The sequence below is a fragment of the Hippopotamus amphibius genome, chromosome 9 (assembly GCF_030028045.1).
Source record: "Hippopotamus amphibius kiboko isolate mHipAmp2 chromosome 9, mHipAmp2.hap2, whole genome shotgun sequence".
Taxonomy (NCBI): domain Eukaryota; kingdom Metazoa; phylum Chordata; class Mammalia; order Artiodactyla; family Hippopotamidae; genus Hippopotamus; species Hippopotamus amphibius.
Window position 1 is genome coordinate 101771651 of NC_080194.1, and position 17699 is coordinate 101789349.

Sequence of the window (17699 nt, forward strand, 5' to 3'; positions counted from 1 at the left end):
CCACACTACTCAAAGTAGTACGGATTCAGTGCAATCTCTATCAAAATTTCAATGACATTTTTCATAGAAACAGAACCAAGAATCCTAAAATTTGTATGGAACCAGAAAAACCCCCAAATAGCCAAAGCAGTCTTGAGTAACAGGAACAAAGCTGCAGGCATCATGTTTCCTGATTTCAAACTATATTACAAAACTAGTAATCAAAACAGTTTGGTATTGCCATAAAAAGACACACAGATCAATGCAGCAAAACAGAAAACTCGGAAATAAACCCACACATGTTTGGTCACTTAGTTTATGACAGAGGAGTCAAAATACATGTGGGGAAACAACAGTCTCTTCAACAAATGGTGTTAGGAAAACTGGCCAGCCACATTCAAAAGAGTGAAACTAGACCACTACCTTACAAAAATTAACTCAAAATGGATTAAAGACTTGAACATAAGACCTGAAACCATAAAACTCCTAGAAGAAAACATAGGCAGTAAACTCCTTGACATCAGTCTTGGTGATGATCTTTTGGGTTTGACACCAAAAGTAAAGGCACAAAAGCAAAAATAAACAAATGGGACTATATCAAACTGAAAAACTTCTGCACATCAAAGGAAACCATTAACAAAACAAAAGGCAACCTATGGAATGGAAGAAAATATTTGCAAATCATATATTTAATGTGGGGTTAACATGCAAAGAATATAAAGAACTCATACAATAGCAAAAAAAAAAATCTGATTAAAAATGAGCAGAGAACCTGAATAGACATTTTCCCAAAGACACAGAGATGGCCAACAGGTACATGAAAAGATGCTCAACGTCACTAATCACCAGAAAAATGCAAATCAAAACCACAAGGAGCTATCACACCATACCTGTTAGAATGGCTATTATCAAAAAGACAACACATAAGTGTTGATGAAGATGTGGAGAAAGGAAACCCCTATACGCTGTTGGTGGGAATGTAAACTGGTGCAGTCACTACAGAAAACAGCATGGGGGTTCCTCAAAAACTTAAAAATAGAATTACCGTATTTTCCAGCAATTGCACTTCTGAGTATCCAAAGAAAACAAATACATTAATTCGAAAAGATATAGGTACCCCCATATTCACTTCAGCATTATCTACAATAGCCAAGACATGGAAACAACCTAAATGTCCATCAATGGATGAATTGATAAAGAAAATGTGGTATATAGACACAACAGAGTATTATTTGGCCACAAAAGAGAATGAAATCCTGCCATCTGTGACAACATAGATGGACCTAGAGGGCATTATGCTTAGTGAAATAAGACAGAGAAAGACAAGTAAATACCTTATGATTTATATGTGGAATCAAAAACCAAACCAAAACCATCCCCCAAAAACTAAAAAAACACTCAAGCTAATAGATATAGAAAACAGATTGGTGGCTGCCAGGCAGGGGGATGGGGAGGAGAGGGGTCAAAATGGGTGAAGGGGGTCAAAAGATACAAACTTCCAGTTATAAAAATAAATTTGTCATAGAGATGTAATGTACAGCATGGTGATTATAGTTAATAACATTGTAGTATACATCTGAAAGCTAAGAAGAGTAAATCTTAAAAGTTCTCATCACAAGAAAAAAATATTTGTAATTACGTATGGTGATGGATGTGAAGTAGACTTACTGTGGTGATCACTTTGCAATATATACAAATCATATTACAAAATACACAAATATCTAATCATTATGTTGTACACCAGAAACTAGTATAATGCTATGTGTCAATTATACCTAAAACAAAACGTGAGTAGCATTATTCAAAATAGACAAAAAGTAGTAACAACCCAATGTCTATTAATGACAAATAGGCAAACAAAATACAGCACAGTCATACAATGGAATATTATTCTGCCATTAGAAGGAATGAAATAGTGCTAAATGCTAGATGCACGTTGAAAATATGTGAAAGAAGCCAGTCACAAAAGGCCACATACTGTAGGATTTCATTTATAGGAAATGTCCAGAATAAACAAACCCATAGGACAGAAAGTAGATTTGTGTTCGCCAAAGTTGGGGGGAGAGGGGGCAGATTATAGGGGAGTAACTGCTAATGGGTACAGAGCTTCTATCTGGCCTGATGAAAATGTTCTAAAATTAGTGGGTGATGGTTTTACAACTTTATGAATATACTAAAACACGCAGAATTATACACTTTTTAAAAGGGTGATTTTCTGGTATGCAAATTATATTTCAATTTTTTTCTTAAAAGATCCTAGTCTGTTTCTCCACCACTGTACTTTAGCTGGCCCTGTGACTAACTCTGACCAACAGAATGCTACAGATGTGACACTGCGAGACTGCTGAGCCAAGATCTCAAGAGGTTTGCAAGATTCCACTATCACCTCAAAAACGGGTTTCCTTGAGAACAAGAAACCACGTGAGGGGGAAAAAGCCCCAGAAGGAAGCCAGTAGAGTACCAAACACTAGGAATATGAGAAAAGCTCTCTTAGACCATCCAGTCCCTGCAGAGCCTTACTGCTGTTGCATTAATAAGCTCAGGCAAAATCAAATGTGCCTAGCCCAAATCACTAAGCCGCAGAGCTATGTATAATACATGTAGAAGGGTTACGTTAATCTTCAAAACGAAAAAAAAAGAAAAAGAAATTCAATATCCTAACAACTTTCCAAGCTTTGCATATTTATTTTTACTCCCCCTTTTTTATTTTAAATAATGTTATAATAAACATTTTAATGCTCACTGCCTGTCCTATTTGGGAGATTTGGTCCTTCCTACCAAGATAAGCTCAATTAGTCTAGTAACTGACTAGTAAAGTCACAAAGTTAGATCTTCCTAAAAGTTTTAAATGATTTAAAATGATACAACCATGTGCCGCACTGCCAGTCCCGCGGTTTAGCTGCTCTGGATAAGTGGCACTAGATCCTATCCTCATGTTCTTGCTAATAAGGTTCCCTAAGATCTCACATGCTGCATGGCACAGCCAAAAAAAAAAAAGATAATTTCCTTATAAAACCCTAATTTTTAAAAAATCATTGATCAAGACAGCAAAATAAATGGTGTCATCAATACTAAATATATGCCAATCATATATTCAATTTCAGTATCTTCCTTTAAGTTATGTATTCATTTCTAATTTCCAACTGCTAACATTTATTAATATTCAATGAGATTTCTAACAGACTTTTACTAATGTTGTACAAGACAATGATATAAAACTTCAAATAAAGAATAAGAAATTCTAGCTCTCTAGTTTTCAAACTTCATTTTATAGAAAGGAAAATAATCCTTAGGCCCTTCTTTAAACTGGTAAAGGATGCATTAGTGATGCCAGAGCTGATTTGAAATAACACTTTACCTCTGAGTTAATTTTTCCCAAAAGACAAAGGTGTTAATAAAGACAAAACAAACAAAACTCGCTCTTGCATGATTGACCTAATGCCTAAATGAGCTCTGTCTTCATTTCAAAAATATTAAACACTTATACATATTATCAACTCAAGAGTGCTGAATTTCAGCTCAGCAGTAGCAATGCAAAGGACAGTTCAAGGATTACACAGTTGGAGAAGTATCTAGAATTGAAGAAAATTGCTGTCAGCTTAAAAAAAGGTATTAATTGCGAGGAAAAAAAAAGATTTATGTGGACTGATGGGTGGCCAAAAAATAATGGTGGTGGGAATTTCTAAAGAATGTATAAAAAATGAAATTCTTCATAGCATCTTTTAATTGAGGATAATAATATATTCTTTTGAAAGAAATCTCACTGAAGGAGGGAGGAAAACAACAAACGACAATCATTTCATTAAAAGATTTAACAAGTGTGTCAAAAGTTAATGTGATATTTTAAAATTACTTCAGGAAGTCCTACATTCAAAATCAGAAAGTATGATATTCTGAGTAAAGTCTTAAACAATACATAGATGCAAAACTTACTGCCTGTGCTTGCTTAATAAACTCAAGAATATCTTCTTTTAAAGCCTGATGAATTTTTGCTGGGCCTTTATCATCCCACAGACAGACTGCATGTACATCCCTGTAAAAATAAAGCATGTAAATAAACATTAACACTGGGACAAGAACAAAGACAAAAAACTCTGTTCTGTTTCAATATAGTTTCCATGGACCACGCTAAGTATGCTTGAATCCATTCATATGAACTAAGCATTCTCTGTAAGCTGTCTCATACACAAACATTATTTCTATTTTTATTTTCTGTCATTGCTTTCCTTAAATCTTTGCCACTTACTGATTAAATTTTTAAATTACAAAAGCATCTCCCAATCAGACTCCCAAAGTTAAATACTATCAATATTTTCTTGTGCAAAGACAAGTATAAATTCTTTAATATATAACAATAAACTCCCAGTTTCCCCCATATATTCATCACATTTACACATCAATTACCACTGTGCCTCCTTTATTTAAAGTAAACAGAAACAAAAGCTCTTTAAACTATAAAGCTGACATATTTTACCCAAAGGTCATTCATTATAGAAGTATATTTAATATTAATACATGTTCACAGAGTTAAGTTTTTTAATTACTACATTGTAGAGCAGGGAAACATAACAAAAGGATACAGTCTTATACTGGGGATTCTTTTATTCAAAAATGTTCCCCAATACTTTATAGAGCCCCTACCATAAAGAAAAGTCCCAAAACCCACAAAAATCTCTCTAGAATTGTAACATTATAACAATGGCTGAACAGTTCGTTTTATATTCAGATTCTTAGGGACATAATCATAACCTAAAGTTTTGCCTGCATATCAATTTGAACCTGCTTTCATCATTTGTTAAATTCAGCTTAATAGTGGCATCTGGCCCAGAGCAGATGTAGTAGCACACAAATATTTGTTAAATAACAACATAACAGGTAACATCTAACTGCTTACTACACGCCAAACACTATTCTAAGCTGTTTTAACTCAACCTTCATAGCAACCCTACAGGAATACCATTTTATTGCCATTTTACAGATGTGGAAACTGAGGCAAAGAAACATTAAGTAACATTCCCAAAATTATACAGCTAGTACATGGTGAACACAGGCAACTGGGCTGCAGAGCCCACATCAAACTATTTCCCTTAATTTACTCTCGCACCCCTCTGATCCATCCAACAGAAGCTAAGGTGACCTTCATAAAACTCAAATTACATCTTATTGCCTCTATATTTAAAATCCTCCAATGGTTTCCCATTGCTCTTTGAATAAAGTACAAAATGGTTAATTGACCCCTGTAATACCTCTGCAATCTCACCTCAAGGCTAAAGAAATCTAGAGTCTAAAAGAAGAAACTGACCCAAAAACAGATTGATTATATTTCAATATGTTTATAACTACTAGCCTATAAACACAAGATGGTTTAGGAACCCAAGAAGAAGGAAAGGATGGAAGTGAGAGGTAAGGAGAAAAAGGGAAGACTCCCTGGAAGAGTTGATTCCTAAGCATATCTCAAAGAACAAGGAGGATTTTGCCAGGCAAAAGAGGGTGGGGGAAGGATACTCTATGAAGAAGTCACAATGTGAGTAGAAAACTATAGATCACTAGGGTATATACAATGAACTATTAACAAATCAATGTGGCTTGGGTGTCAAGTGTGAAGTGAGGAGTGATAAGCAAGAACTGGGCAAACTAACCCTTTCTAATTCGACCACAGTCCTATTGTATCCATCACCTAAATGTCTCTCCAATTTGGACATTTCCACCCATCACCACTACCACAGTCAAAATTACCATCATCTCTCACTTAATTTACTATAACACAAACTAGCAAGTACTGACTGCTTACTATGTGCCAAGCACTTTACACATATTGACCCATGCATTAGTTTAGGTTTTCCAAGAAACAGATGGGATCAGACATGCAAGAGATTTATTGAGGGTAATGCCTGTGAGGGACAATGAGAAATGAGCTACAGGAACCTGGGCAAAAGATAAGCCCACAACGCCGGTGTGATCCCTGTAGGGAAGTGTAGGAAGGAAGAATTATGGGTAGCAAGAGTCTTAGACTACAGTGCAGTTCTAGTAAAGTTTGGTAAAGCTACTGAAGAGTTTTGGAGCAAAAGTCACCCATCAGAGGAGTCCCATACCTCCCCCAACTAGGACTACCTTAGTATCCCTGCCTACTCAAACCCACTGCAGGTACATGTCAGAAGGGCTCAAACATGACCCGAGTCTCCTAAGGCAAGAGGGAATGGTGTGGAGATGGGTTCCCAAGAAAGAGTCAAAACTTGTGATCAATACATCTCCAATTCCCTTTCCTCAGCCTCCAGGTGCTCCTAATATATTGTTACATCACAGAAGAATATCCTTAATATACTCCTTCTTATTCAAAACACGATACTTCTCACCACCACACAACAGAACATGTCAAGTCTCCTGTTAACCTTCATACACATTTTGAGGAATGTATTATAATATACTGGAGGAGTGTATTATGATAATACCCTTAAAGCCCTCTATGTTCCTCTTCCTAATCCTACTCTCTCACCCCTCCCCATAAGTAACTAAGCCTGAATTTGTCATTTTATTTTCAAGTTTTACAACATACTATGAGGATTTCTGAACATTATAGAAATTGTATCAAATAATTTTTTTCAAATAATTTTCTTACTCATGCACTGTATCTTTTATATAAAATGGCACTTCAACATAAAAGGGAAGGAGTAATGGATGAGCAACAAATATCTGAAATTAAGTCTGAATGGATAAGAACACACTCTCCTGGAATACATAACCAAAGTGCTTATAAAAAGGGAAAGGCTGTAAGGGAAATTCTTTTTATCTTTTAAAATATTTATTTATTTGGCTGCACCAGGTCTTCAGTCTTGGCACATGGGATCTTCCTTGCCGCGTGCAGGATCTTCACTATGGCCTGTGGGATCTTTAGTTGTCCAGGCCCCCTGCACTGGGAGTGTGGAGTCATGACCACCGGACCACCAGGGAAGTCCCAGGGAATTCTTTTTAAATGCTTAACTGTATTAGAAAAATCAAGGAGTTGGGAAGTGGGAGAATAATGAAGTAAAAACTTTTTAAAGGTTTGAAGGGGACAGACAGAAGGGATGAGAGAAGAAGCAAGAGGTAAGAAGTATTCCAAAGGTTTCAACTTCCTTAGGTTAAAAAGGAAGTAAAAGAGAAACAGTGTGACTTTGGTGCAAAAAACACATGTTCTGCTTTTAATTAACAGTAACACTATATACTTCTGATTGAGAGTGAAAAGCAGAAAGTAACCACTAAATGGAAGTAAACTTTCAGATTAACAAAAATAAGGAAAAGGAAAAATGAGGAAACAATAGTATTTAATAAGCGATAAATTTATAAAGACAATAAAAAGAATATCAGTTATAACATTAACCCTGAACTAAATTATCCCATTAGAAGAAAATATGCCTTTCAAAAAGACAGATATTGTGATTCCACTTACACGAGAGATCTAGAATAGGCAAATTCACTGAGACAAAAAGTAGAATGCAGGTTACCAGAGACTGGGGGAAGGGAGTACAGGTAGTTACCGTTTAATGGGCACAGAGCTTCCGCTTGGGATGTTGACGTTCTAAAAATGGATAGTGTTGGTGTTTGTACAACATTATGAATGTACTCAGTGCACTGAATCATACACTTAAAAATGGCTAAAATGGTAAATTTTATGTAATATGCATCTTACCAAAAAAATTTTTAACATCAAAAAGAAAAGTGTGTCTTAAGAGATATTAGGCAAATATATGGTGGAAAATATCTGCAAACGAATCAACAGACAAAGGATTAATCTCCAAAATATATAAACAGTTCATCCAGCTCAATATCAAAAAAACAAACAACCCAATCAAAAAATGGGCAGAAGACCTAAATAGGCATTTCTCCAAAGAAGACATACGGATGGTCAAGAGGCACATGAAAAGCTGCTCAACATCACTAATTATTAGAGAAATGCAAATCAAAACTACAATGAGGTATCTCACCTCACACTGGTTAGAATGGGCATCAACAGAAACTCTACAAACAGTAAATGCTGAGAGGGTGTGGAGAAAGGGGAATGCTCTTACACTGTTGGTGGGAATGTAAATTGATACAGCCACTGTGGAGAACAGTATGGAGGTTCCTCAAAAAACTAAAAGTAGAGTTACCATATGACCCAGCAATCCCACTCCTGGGCATATACCCAGAGAACACCATAATTCAAAAAGACACATGCACCCCATTGTTCATTGCAGCACTATTTACAATAGCCAGGACATGGAAGCAACCTAAATGTCCATCAACAGATGAATGGATAAAAAAGATGTGGTACATATATACAATGGAATATTACTCAGCTGTAACAAGCAATGAAACTGGGACATTTGTAGAGACATGGGTGGACCTAGAGACTGTCATACAGAGTGAAGTGAGTTAGAGGAAAACAAATATCATATATTAACACATCCATGCCTCCTATGTTCCAGTCAGCATCTCCCAGCAATAGCAATGTTAATACTGTAAATGCTGAATTTACTACTAGGAGTTTGAATAAATTTGTAATGAGAAAAAAGGCAGGGAAAGATTAAAAGATGACTTTATACTTTGTGGCTATTGCATCTGAATATATCATAAATAAAGATATAATAAAATATTATATGCTTGTACTTTCATAAATGCTGGAGGGATCATATTAATTGGGAAAAGCTACAAAATAAAAAGTGAGACACAACTTCCTTGCTTTTTACTGCTGCTGAAAGAATTAGAATTTAAACTGTTCTGAGTATTAGAAACAGAATAAATAAATCTCCATAATGGATACTATTATTTTTACTTACTGCCACCTCAGACAAAAGGGAGAAAACATGAAAACAAAAGAAATTTCCAGATAGAAATATACTTTTGAAGTTTTAAAAGGCAGTTTTTCGTTGCTACTGAGCTCTTGTGAAATCAGATATCTGAACCTGAAAGGCTGATGATTTTCCAGCATGATGTGCATTTTATTGAGTGGATTAATTTGAACTTCAAGACTGACAAAATAAAAAGGGATTAGAAAAGTCTTGCTTGTCACTTGGACTTAGAACATGACTGTCTGGTCTGCAGCATCTTGGCTTTGCCATTGCTGAAGAAAAGTCACTGGCTTTTTTGGAATCTTGAATTCACAAATCCTAATTGCTTGGATCTGACTTTAAGCTGAAACCTGGTATTGTCTGACGCTGGGCTATTTAAACCTCAACACAAGCTGTGCTGAACTAAAGCAGGCATATGCTCAGTGAACAGGACTCAGACTTGGGGGCTACTGAAGATTTAAGATGCCCTCTGTGAAGCCATCAACTGAAAACACCATGAAATCTGGCTAGACAATGTGCATCACTTGTAGATGCTCATAGAAAAGGGCTCGTTCTCTGACGGGGCCACCTGAAACCAAGCTGCTGACAGTCTCTTTACAGACCTAAAGTGCATCCTCTCTTGTGGTCACTGCCAAAAGCTGCAAGTTGGGAGAATGCACTCTCCTCACTCCTTACAGACTGGATTCATGATCCCCTCTCAGGGATGTCTCACTGCCATGGACTTGCATCCAGCTTTCTGGATTAGTTGCCGTTCTCAGCAATGAATTAATAACCTGATTTGTTTCCCTCACCTTCACCTCACCCTTCCCTGCACACACACCTTAGTAAGGCAACTTCATCATTAAACACAGCTATCTCCAGAAAGGAGCTGATCTTCTCCAGGCTGCTCACTAGGTAAATGATCAGGACAAAAGGGGTCGAAGGTGATGTAAACTTATTTTGAAAATTTTTGAAAATTTGGGATTTTATCCAGAAATTCTTAAAGATATGTCTTTCTAGTTAAGTTGTATAAAAATGTTTTTCTATAAAAATGTTTTTGCTCCTCTTCCAGGTCTGGGTGATTGGGAAAAAAATGAAAAGTTTTCACTACTGAATGGGGCACACGGATTTTGTAAGGGAGGAAAAATAAAATTCAGCACCTGGTTAGGCACCAGGGAGGAAGATATCAATGATTTTTGTTTTTCATAAGTATTCTTGAACGCTTTCCCTTCTTCCTGAAGGAAAACCCCTGGTTTTGGCTTTCCATGCTGTTGTGAGTGTTAAATGCTGCGCTTCAATCACACCTAACAGGGCTCTGAGACAACAGCGAGCAGTCCCATTCCTACACCTTCCACAAAGAACACCTCTAAATCCACACTAGGAAGCAAATGAAATGGTGTCATGCACAAACAGTTTGGAACTAACTGCCTTCAGGCCGTCCGTGTGAAAATAAGGCCTGAATGGAATTAACTGAACTAGATGAGAACTCTAAAGGAAAGGGCCCCATGGGAGGACACTGAGGGCCCTTTTAAGCTACACTACCTATTTATGTCTTGCTTGGAGGACCCTAAAAAGTGTGAACTCTTTGTTTCCAGGGGTACCATGTGGGTCCTCTGAAACTGTATTCTTTTTGTATGTACCCTATCATGACACTGCTTTAACCCTGGAAAATTTTCAGATTAAGTTCAACTTTATACCATAATTGTGCTTTGCGTGAACTGATGTGCCTCAGGCCATGTAAAAAGGGTCCATACAGAAACTGGAGAAAGCCACCTGCTTTTCTAAGATAAACTTCATGGTTGGTGGGATTTATTTTACTTAGCCAAATTTAGGCCCTCTAAAAGGCATAACTGAGATCAACACTACAAGTTGGTATTCCCTTGTGGCACCTGTGGGTGGGGATGGGGATGGGGTGGTGCCCTACTGGTAATAGTTTTGCTGTAAAGACATTCTGGCCAAGGCCAAGAGTTAACATAACAGATCTGAGACTGTATTCCTTAGAAAAGCCTGCTTGGCCCTGGCTGGATTTGAGTTGAATGTTGAACAGTCTCCTACACTGATAGAAATTTTCCTGAAATACTGAGAATGGCTCACTGTGTCCAACCTGTCTGTACAAGCAACATGGTTTACACTGAGCACCTACTCTTTCTGAGAGTCTAGAAGTTTGGTACTTGCCAGGCAGGGGCTGCCTATGTAAGCAACCCCCAACAAAGGCCCTGAGTACTGAGTCTCCAAAGAGCTTCTTGGTGACAACTTATCATATATGCTGTCAGTCTCGTGCTGGGGAAATTAAACGTGTCCTGTACGACTCTACTGGGAGCATACTCTTGGAAGTTTGTGCACGTTTTTCTCCAGACTTGACCCCGTGTGCCTTTCTCTTTGCTAATTTTGCTTTGTATCCTTTAGCTGTGATAAATCATAGCTGTGAGCGTGACTTCATGTTCAGTCCTATGAGTCCTCTGAGCAAATCACAGTGGTCTTGAGGACCCCCAACACAACCAGTCATAATTTGAAACCGGTAAACAGTCCAATCTGGAGCCGATATTCCACTTGCATATAGCCACCAAAATTTCCTTTATGTTAGCAAAAAGTTAGAAAGAACGGATTACTTACGAAAACAGATCAAACCACTGCTGTTTTGTAACAGATTCCTGGCGTAAGAGCTTCAAAACAATTGGACGCATGAAATCCCATTTGTCTTCAAACTGAAGAGAACCTTTATTCTTTAAAAAAAAAAGAAGAAAAAAGAGTAGTTTAATTTAAGTGCAGTTAAATAAGAAGTGTCTGTTATTTTTATCTCATAAGAGACAGCTAGAGAAATTTAAAAGAATCAATTTTCCATAATGGAATCCCTATAACTTCATCTGGTATCAAGGAATCACAGGAAGACAACCATAAAAGAAAAAAACCAGTTATATGGAGTGTAGTGAAGAATTTGGCCTTGTCCAAAGAGTAGGTCTGGCCTTTGCCCTTGGTTTCTAGTAGGTAATGTGCCTGGGCCCTGGGAATGTTCTACCTGATAAAAGAGTCTTTGTTAGCCTGGGGGCCTTGGGTCACACCAGATAACCTAACAATGTGATTTAAGGAGAGGACTGGCAAACCCAGACAGTCTTAGGGTGGGAGCTGGCCAATCCAGAAACACCAACAATGAGACTTAGGGTAGGGGCCCGGGTCAATCGACCTGGAGATTGAGAACAACCACATGAGCAATGCCTGCATGACGAAGCCTTAATAAAAATTCTGGACACCAAAGGTTGTGTGAGCTTCCCTCGCTGGCAGTTTTTACATGCCCTGTCATTTAATGAGGGAAGAAGAGAAGTGTGACCTGACAACACCAGAGAGGACAAGGGAAGCTCTGTGTTTGACCCTCCTGGACAGTGACCTATGTTTCTTCCTTTAGCTGATCTTAATCTGTATCCTTTCCCTTAATAAACCATAACCATGAGAAAACTCTGGCGAACCTAAAACTGGCAGGCACAGGTTTGGTGGCCAGAGAGGTTGGAGTGGATGTGCTGCCATATTTTGACCAGGGTTATGAAGCACCTGGTATGCAGGAAGTGGCTGTGGTGTTGGTGGAGAAGGAAACTCGCAGATACCGACCTACCAAGAGCTACCTGAGCTACCTGACAGCCCCAGATTATTCCGCTTTTGAAACTGAGATAATGAGAAATGAATCTGAAAGACTGTCTTGCTTGACAACCAACTGAATTGCTCAATATGAAACGATATGAACTTCCAGCCCCTTCCTCGGGTCAGAAAAACAACATTACTGCATGGCAAAAAGGTGTAAAGCAATTCTACGGCCCAGTTAGAGCATCAAGAGGTTCGAATTGACAATCTGGAACTAATGTCACAGCATGGATGCAATGCCTGGAAAGTGTGTAGTGAAAATCTAGTTCGTATGATTGAACATGCACAGAAAGTTAAGGAAACATATTCAAGACTTAAACTGGCAGTGAAAGAATATGCAGCTCACAGATGGATCTAAATTAAGAGAAATGGAGTCAACCTGGGCACCCTGGTCAGTAAGAATTATGAGATTGAAAGGACTATTGTACAATTAGAAAAGGAACTCTTTCAAATGAAGCAATAAGTATCTCTCTCAAAATTTAGTACTGCGATTGGCTGTCCTTCTCCCCTGAACAACTGGCTTGTTTTTACCTTACTAATTTAAGTGAATCATGTAGGTAACTTTGCTTTCCTTAGTGCTGGCTAATAAGAAATTCAGTCAGATTTGTGATCCTATGGTATATATATACTTTGTGTACTAATCTTATGGCTGGCTTCACTTTTTCTGTTATTATTTTCCTATAACCATCATTTCTTCATTACTCTTTCCTCTGAGGGAAGGTTTGCAAATAAACAAACATGGAAGAACCACAGAAAAGACATGCAAATCTTTTCTTGACTATGACATGGAGAATCATAATACCCTCTTAATAAGAGAGTATTTATAATGTCAACTAGGTCTATTTCCATAAGCAATTCTGGCAACCTATAAAATTAAACATAGTAAAAATCAAATAGGATTGGGAGATTGGGATTACCATATATACATTACTAATAAGAAAAAAATATCAAATTGTACACTTTAAATATATGCAGTTTATTGTATGTCAATTGTATCTCAATAAAAGTTCTAAAAAAAATCAAAAAGGTACAGAAGACTAAACAGATATCTGAGATAAATACTGGTTAGGCTCTGAAATCTATCAGCTATGGCAAAATAACAGGAAATACTGTCTCCTGTTTGATGAAACACACAAGATTAACTACAGAAACATTTTCCTCTAATACTCAGTTAAAGGAGGAATTAAATAATTGAATTTTCCTACTAAGCTTTTATAATAGATTCCAAAAATGATGTTCCAGCAGTTCTTTGACCTATTCTCTGTTAAACTGAAGAGTATAGCATTAAGTCATTAAGCAGCAGGACACCAAACCTACTATCTACAAAAGATATTAATAAGTGAAGACACCTTCAAATTATGAACCTTGATTTATGAATGTTTCCAATGGCTAACTAAAGGCTACAAGTCTCTTCTGCTTTAATTCTTTCATTATCACTCAGAATAGCTAGTAAGTCTAGGATTATCTCATCCACTGGCTCTTTTTCACCAATAGGATGTCAACATTTGCCATATCCCTGCCCCTCTACCCTGTGCTTCTTACAGCACAACTAATTCCCTCAGAGGCACTCTTCTCAAACACGCAGATGGGCCATGGGGAAGCCAATGGGAGGTTGGCCATGGGGGATAACTGGGAGAATAGTATTCCAGGCAGAGGGAGCAGCCTTTGCAAAGACCCTACGGTAGAAGCACGTCTGATGTATTCAAGACAGAGCAAAGTAAGGACAGAGGAAAGAGTGGATGAGGTCAGGGAAGCAACATACGGCTGCATCTTGCAGGCCATTGTAAAAAGTCTGGTTTCTATTATAAGTGAGATGGGGAGCCATTAAAAAATTCTGAGCAAGAAGTGACACGATCTGACTTATATATATATATATATATATATATATATATTTTGGCCATGCCAGGCAGCATGTGGGATCTTAGTTCCCTGACCAGGGATCGAACCGGCGCCTCCTGCAGTAGAAACTCAGAGTCTTAACCATTGGACCATTAGGGAAGTCCCCTGACTTATATTTTTAAATCTCCCCGGTTGCTATTTGTGAATACATTATATGTTAAAGCTAAGTGTAGGAGACAAGGTTAGAGATAACAGTGACAAGGACCAGGGTGGTAGCAGTGGAAGTAATAAGTAGTAGTTAGAGTTTGTATGTTTTAAAGGTAGTGCTAACAAGATTGCCTGATAGTAGGCATCTGGGATGAGAGAAAGGAATAAAACATGACTTTTAAGGTTTTTGTCTGATAAAGTTAATTTGTATAATGGGACCCACAAAATGAAGGCCACCCCATTGGCCCAAACCACGTCAAAAATCTAAACCTAAATCAGCCTGCACATATGGGAAACACCTGTCAAGGAAACATATCAATCACAATCCTCTAAAACTCAGCTTTAGCTAGCTAACCTTACCTAAAAAAAATAGGACCTACTTACCTTATAAGGAAATCCCTGACCTCCTAGCCAATCATGCTTTGTTTCTGTACTGCCTCTTCTAACATTCTATAAAACTCACTTTCTCCCAAAATCCTCCAGGAATAGTGCTGCACTGCTTGTTAGGCACTGTACTATTCCAATCCATGGATTTTATTCCCTTGAATAAAGGACATCAAGCTCATTACTATATTGTTTTAGTCTGTACTATTCCAATCCATGGATTTTATTCCCTTGAATAAAGGACATCAAGCTCATTACTATATTGTTTTAGTTTGGTGATTTGACATGTCCAAAAAGTATGGCATTGCCATCAACTGAAGTGGGAAAGACTGCAGATGTAACAGGCTTAAGAAAGCAGGCTCAGGAGTACAGTAGCAGAGATGTTACAATTAGACACAGCTATCAAACAGCCATTTGGAGATGCTGAATAGGCAGTTTAATAAGCAAATCTAGAATTTAAAAGGAAGATCTGACCAGGAAATAAAAATCTGGAAGTCATCAGAGTACAGATGGGGTTTAAAACTTGTTACTGGATGAGATCACTAAGGGAGTAAATACAAATAGAGAAGAGCCAGGCCTGAGTCCTTAGGCATCTAACATTAAGAGTCAGAGAGAAGAGTAAGAATTAGGAAAGGAAAGAGAAAGTAACCAGAGAGATGGCAAGAAAATCAAGAGTGTGGTATTCTGGAAACCAACTAACAAAGCTTATCAAGAAAGAAGAAGTAATCAACTTTATCAAACATTACTGACAGATCATCTAAGATGACCACTGAAATAGCAATATGAGGGTCCCCAAGATTTTGTCAACAGCAGGTTTTGTAGGATGGTAAGGACAAAAGCCAGACTGGGGTAGAATTAAGGGCGGGGGAGGGACAGCAAGCGGGGACTAGAAAAAGTACGGACAACTCTCGACAATTTCTGCTGTAAAAAGGAGCACAGAAATAGCATGATAATGGACAGGGTGAAAGGGAATCAAAAAAATTCTTTTAAGATGGAATACAGTATGTTTGTATACTGATAAGCATGTTCCAAGATATAACATTGATGGTGTAGGAGAAAAGAAGGAAATTGTTGGAGAATTTAAAATGCCCTGGGTAGGCAAAAGGGAATGGATTCAATGCAACAGTGGAGGAACTGACTACATGCTAAGAGAAGAAGGCAAAGTATGCGGTATGTGCAGATGCTGCCAGGAGGGCAGAGGTGGTAACACTGTGAGAAGTTCCTTTTTGATTGCTTCAAGTTCTCAGTGATGTGGAAATAAGGAAAATGCCGGGGAAGATGGGGGAGGAGGTGTCAAAATTTTGAGAGAAAAGACAGACTGGAGTAGAAACAGACATATATGAAAGTGGAAGAATAAATAACTATGGAAGTGTAGTGTGACTGGGCTCAATTATAGTTTGTGGTCATGAACTTAAAGTGAAATAGCATATGTGTATCTTTTTCTCCTGCAACATTCAACTGCATAGATACTGCCACTGAAAGGTGAAGATATGGATTTAACCAGGGTTGTAGTTTTCCCCAGTGAAACAAGAGAGGAGCAAAGAAGTCAAAAGTGTATTCCAGGGAGAGATTACAATGATTGAATAGAGAATTTATGCTGGGTAAGGGGAAGAGAAAGGACAACAGGATGATGAAAGACAGAGACCTCTGCTTCTAACCAGGATGGAATAACAGCAACAGGTGCCCGATTTCCCCTCCTGCCTAAACAACTGGGAAGCCAAAGGGCAGTACAGGACAGTGTTTCCTGAGAGGAGGTAAACAAATGAGGCAAGCCCTACAAATGCCCAAGCATGCTGCCTAGAGTTTCCAGGACTGAGCATAAGCAGAGGGAACCCAAACAGCCTGGTGGTTTCACTAAGTTTAGGAAACACAGTTCAGAGTTTGGAGAGGCCAAGCTGATGAAAATGCGTGCCACAGAGTATCAGAGAAAAGGGAACTGCACAAGACAGGGAACTCTGGAGATATGTAGAGGAGTCCCCTCAAGCCTTCAACTATTAAATACTGACCTAAACGTGTGAGTGAGAAAACTATCAGAGATGGGGAAATAACTGCTTTAAAGGAGTAGACAGAACAATCACCAGAGTTCACACAGGGCTAGGAATAGTTCACGTTCTGCCAGCCAGAGTGAAATCCCTCCTCCATGTTAGGCATCAGGCAATCTCCAGAAAGGTTTTGCATCTGTAATGACACCAAAGTAGCCCCACCTTCGGTGTTGCCTGAACCCACTCTAACAAAACTTAAAAGCAAGCTTCAGAAGGATCAAACTGATTCCAAGTAACTCAACTGTGTCACAGCCAAAATATTTAAAATATTTAAAGGAAATTAAAAAAAATCCAGCCCCTAAAACAGAAAACACACAATGTCTGGCATGCAATCAAAAATTATCGAGCAGGCAAAGAAACAGGAAAATATAAACTCACCATCGAGAGAAAAACCAAACAACAGAAAATGACCCAGAAATGACGTGAGTGATAGTTTTAGTAGACAATGATGTTAAACCAGCTATTATAAATATACTTCACACATTTAAGAGAGCGGAAAGCATAATCATTATAGAAACAAAAGATATTTAAAAACGAGTATCAGGGAGGGATGAGTCAGGAGTTTGGGATCAACACACACACACTACTATAAATAAAATAGATAACCAACAAGGACCTACTTTATAGTACAGGGAACTATATTCAGCATTTTGTAATAACCTATAAGGGAAAAGAATCTGAAAAAGAATATATATATATATATAACTGAATCACTGTGCTGTACACCTGAAATTAAAGGAACACTGTAAATCAATTATACTTCAATAAATAAATAAATAAATAGATTAAAAATAAAAAGATTTGGATTTCCCTGGTGATGCAGTGGTTAAAA

General features: G+C 37.8%; 1 protein-coding gene and 1 pseudogene across 3 annotated transcripts in view; one reads left to right on the forward strand and one right to left on the reverse strand.

Moving 5' to 3' along the window:
* The window catches only part of CUL5 (cullin 5), a 90967-nt gene that overhangs the window by 59992 nt on the left and 13276 nt on the right, over positions 1–17699 (reverse strand). For 2 of the 3 annotated variants that reach the window (XM_057748173.1, XM_057748174.1), the window contains exons 2-3: positions 11379–11488; positions 3913–4012 (exon numbers count right to left, since the gene is read on the reverse strand). In XM_057748173.1, the coding sequence (XP_057604156.1) occupies positions 3913–4012; positions 11379–11488 (210 nt within the window). Of the gene's footprint in view, positions 1–3912; positions 4013–11378; positions 11489–17699 lie in introns of those variants that run through there. The other variant, XM_057748175.1, reaches the window with a different exon arrangement.
* LOC130860163 (pre-mRNA-splicing factor SPF27-like) lies at positions 11682–12858 on the forward strand (annotated as a pseudogene).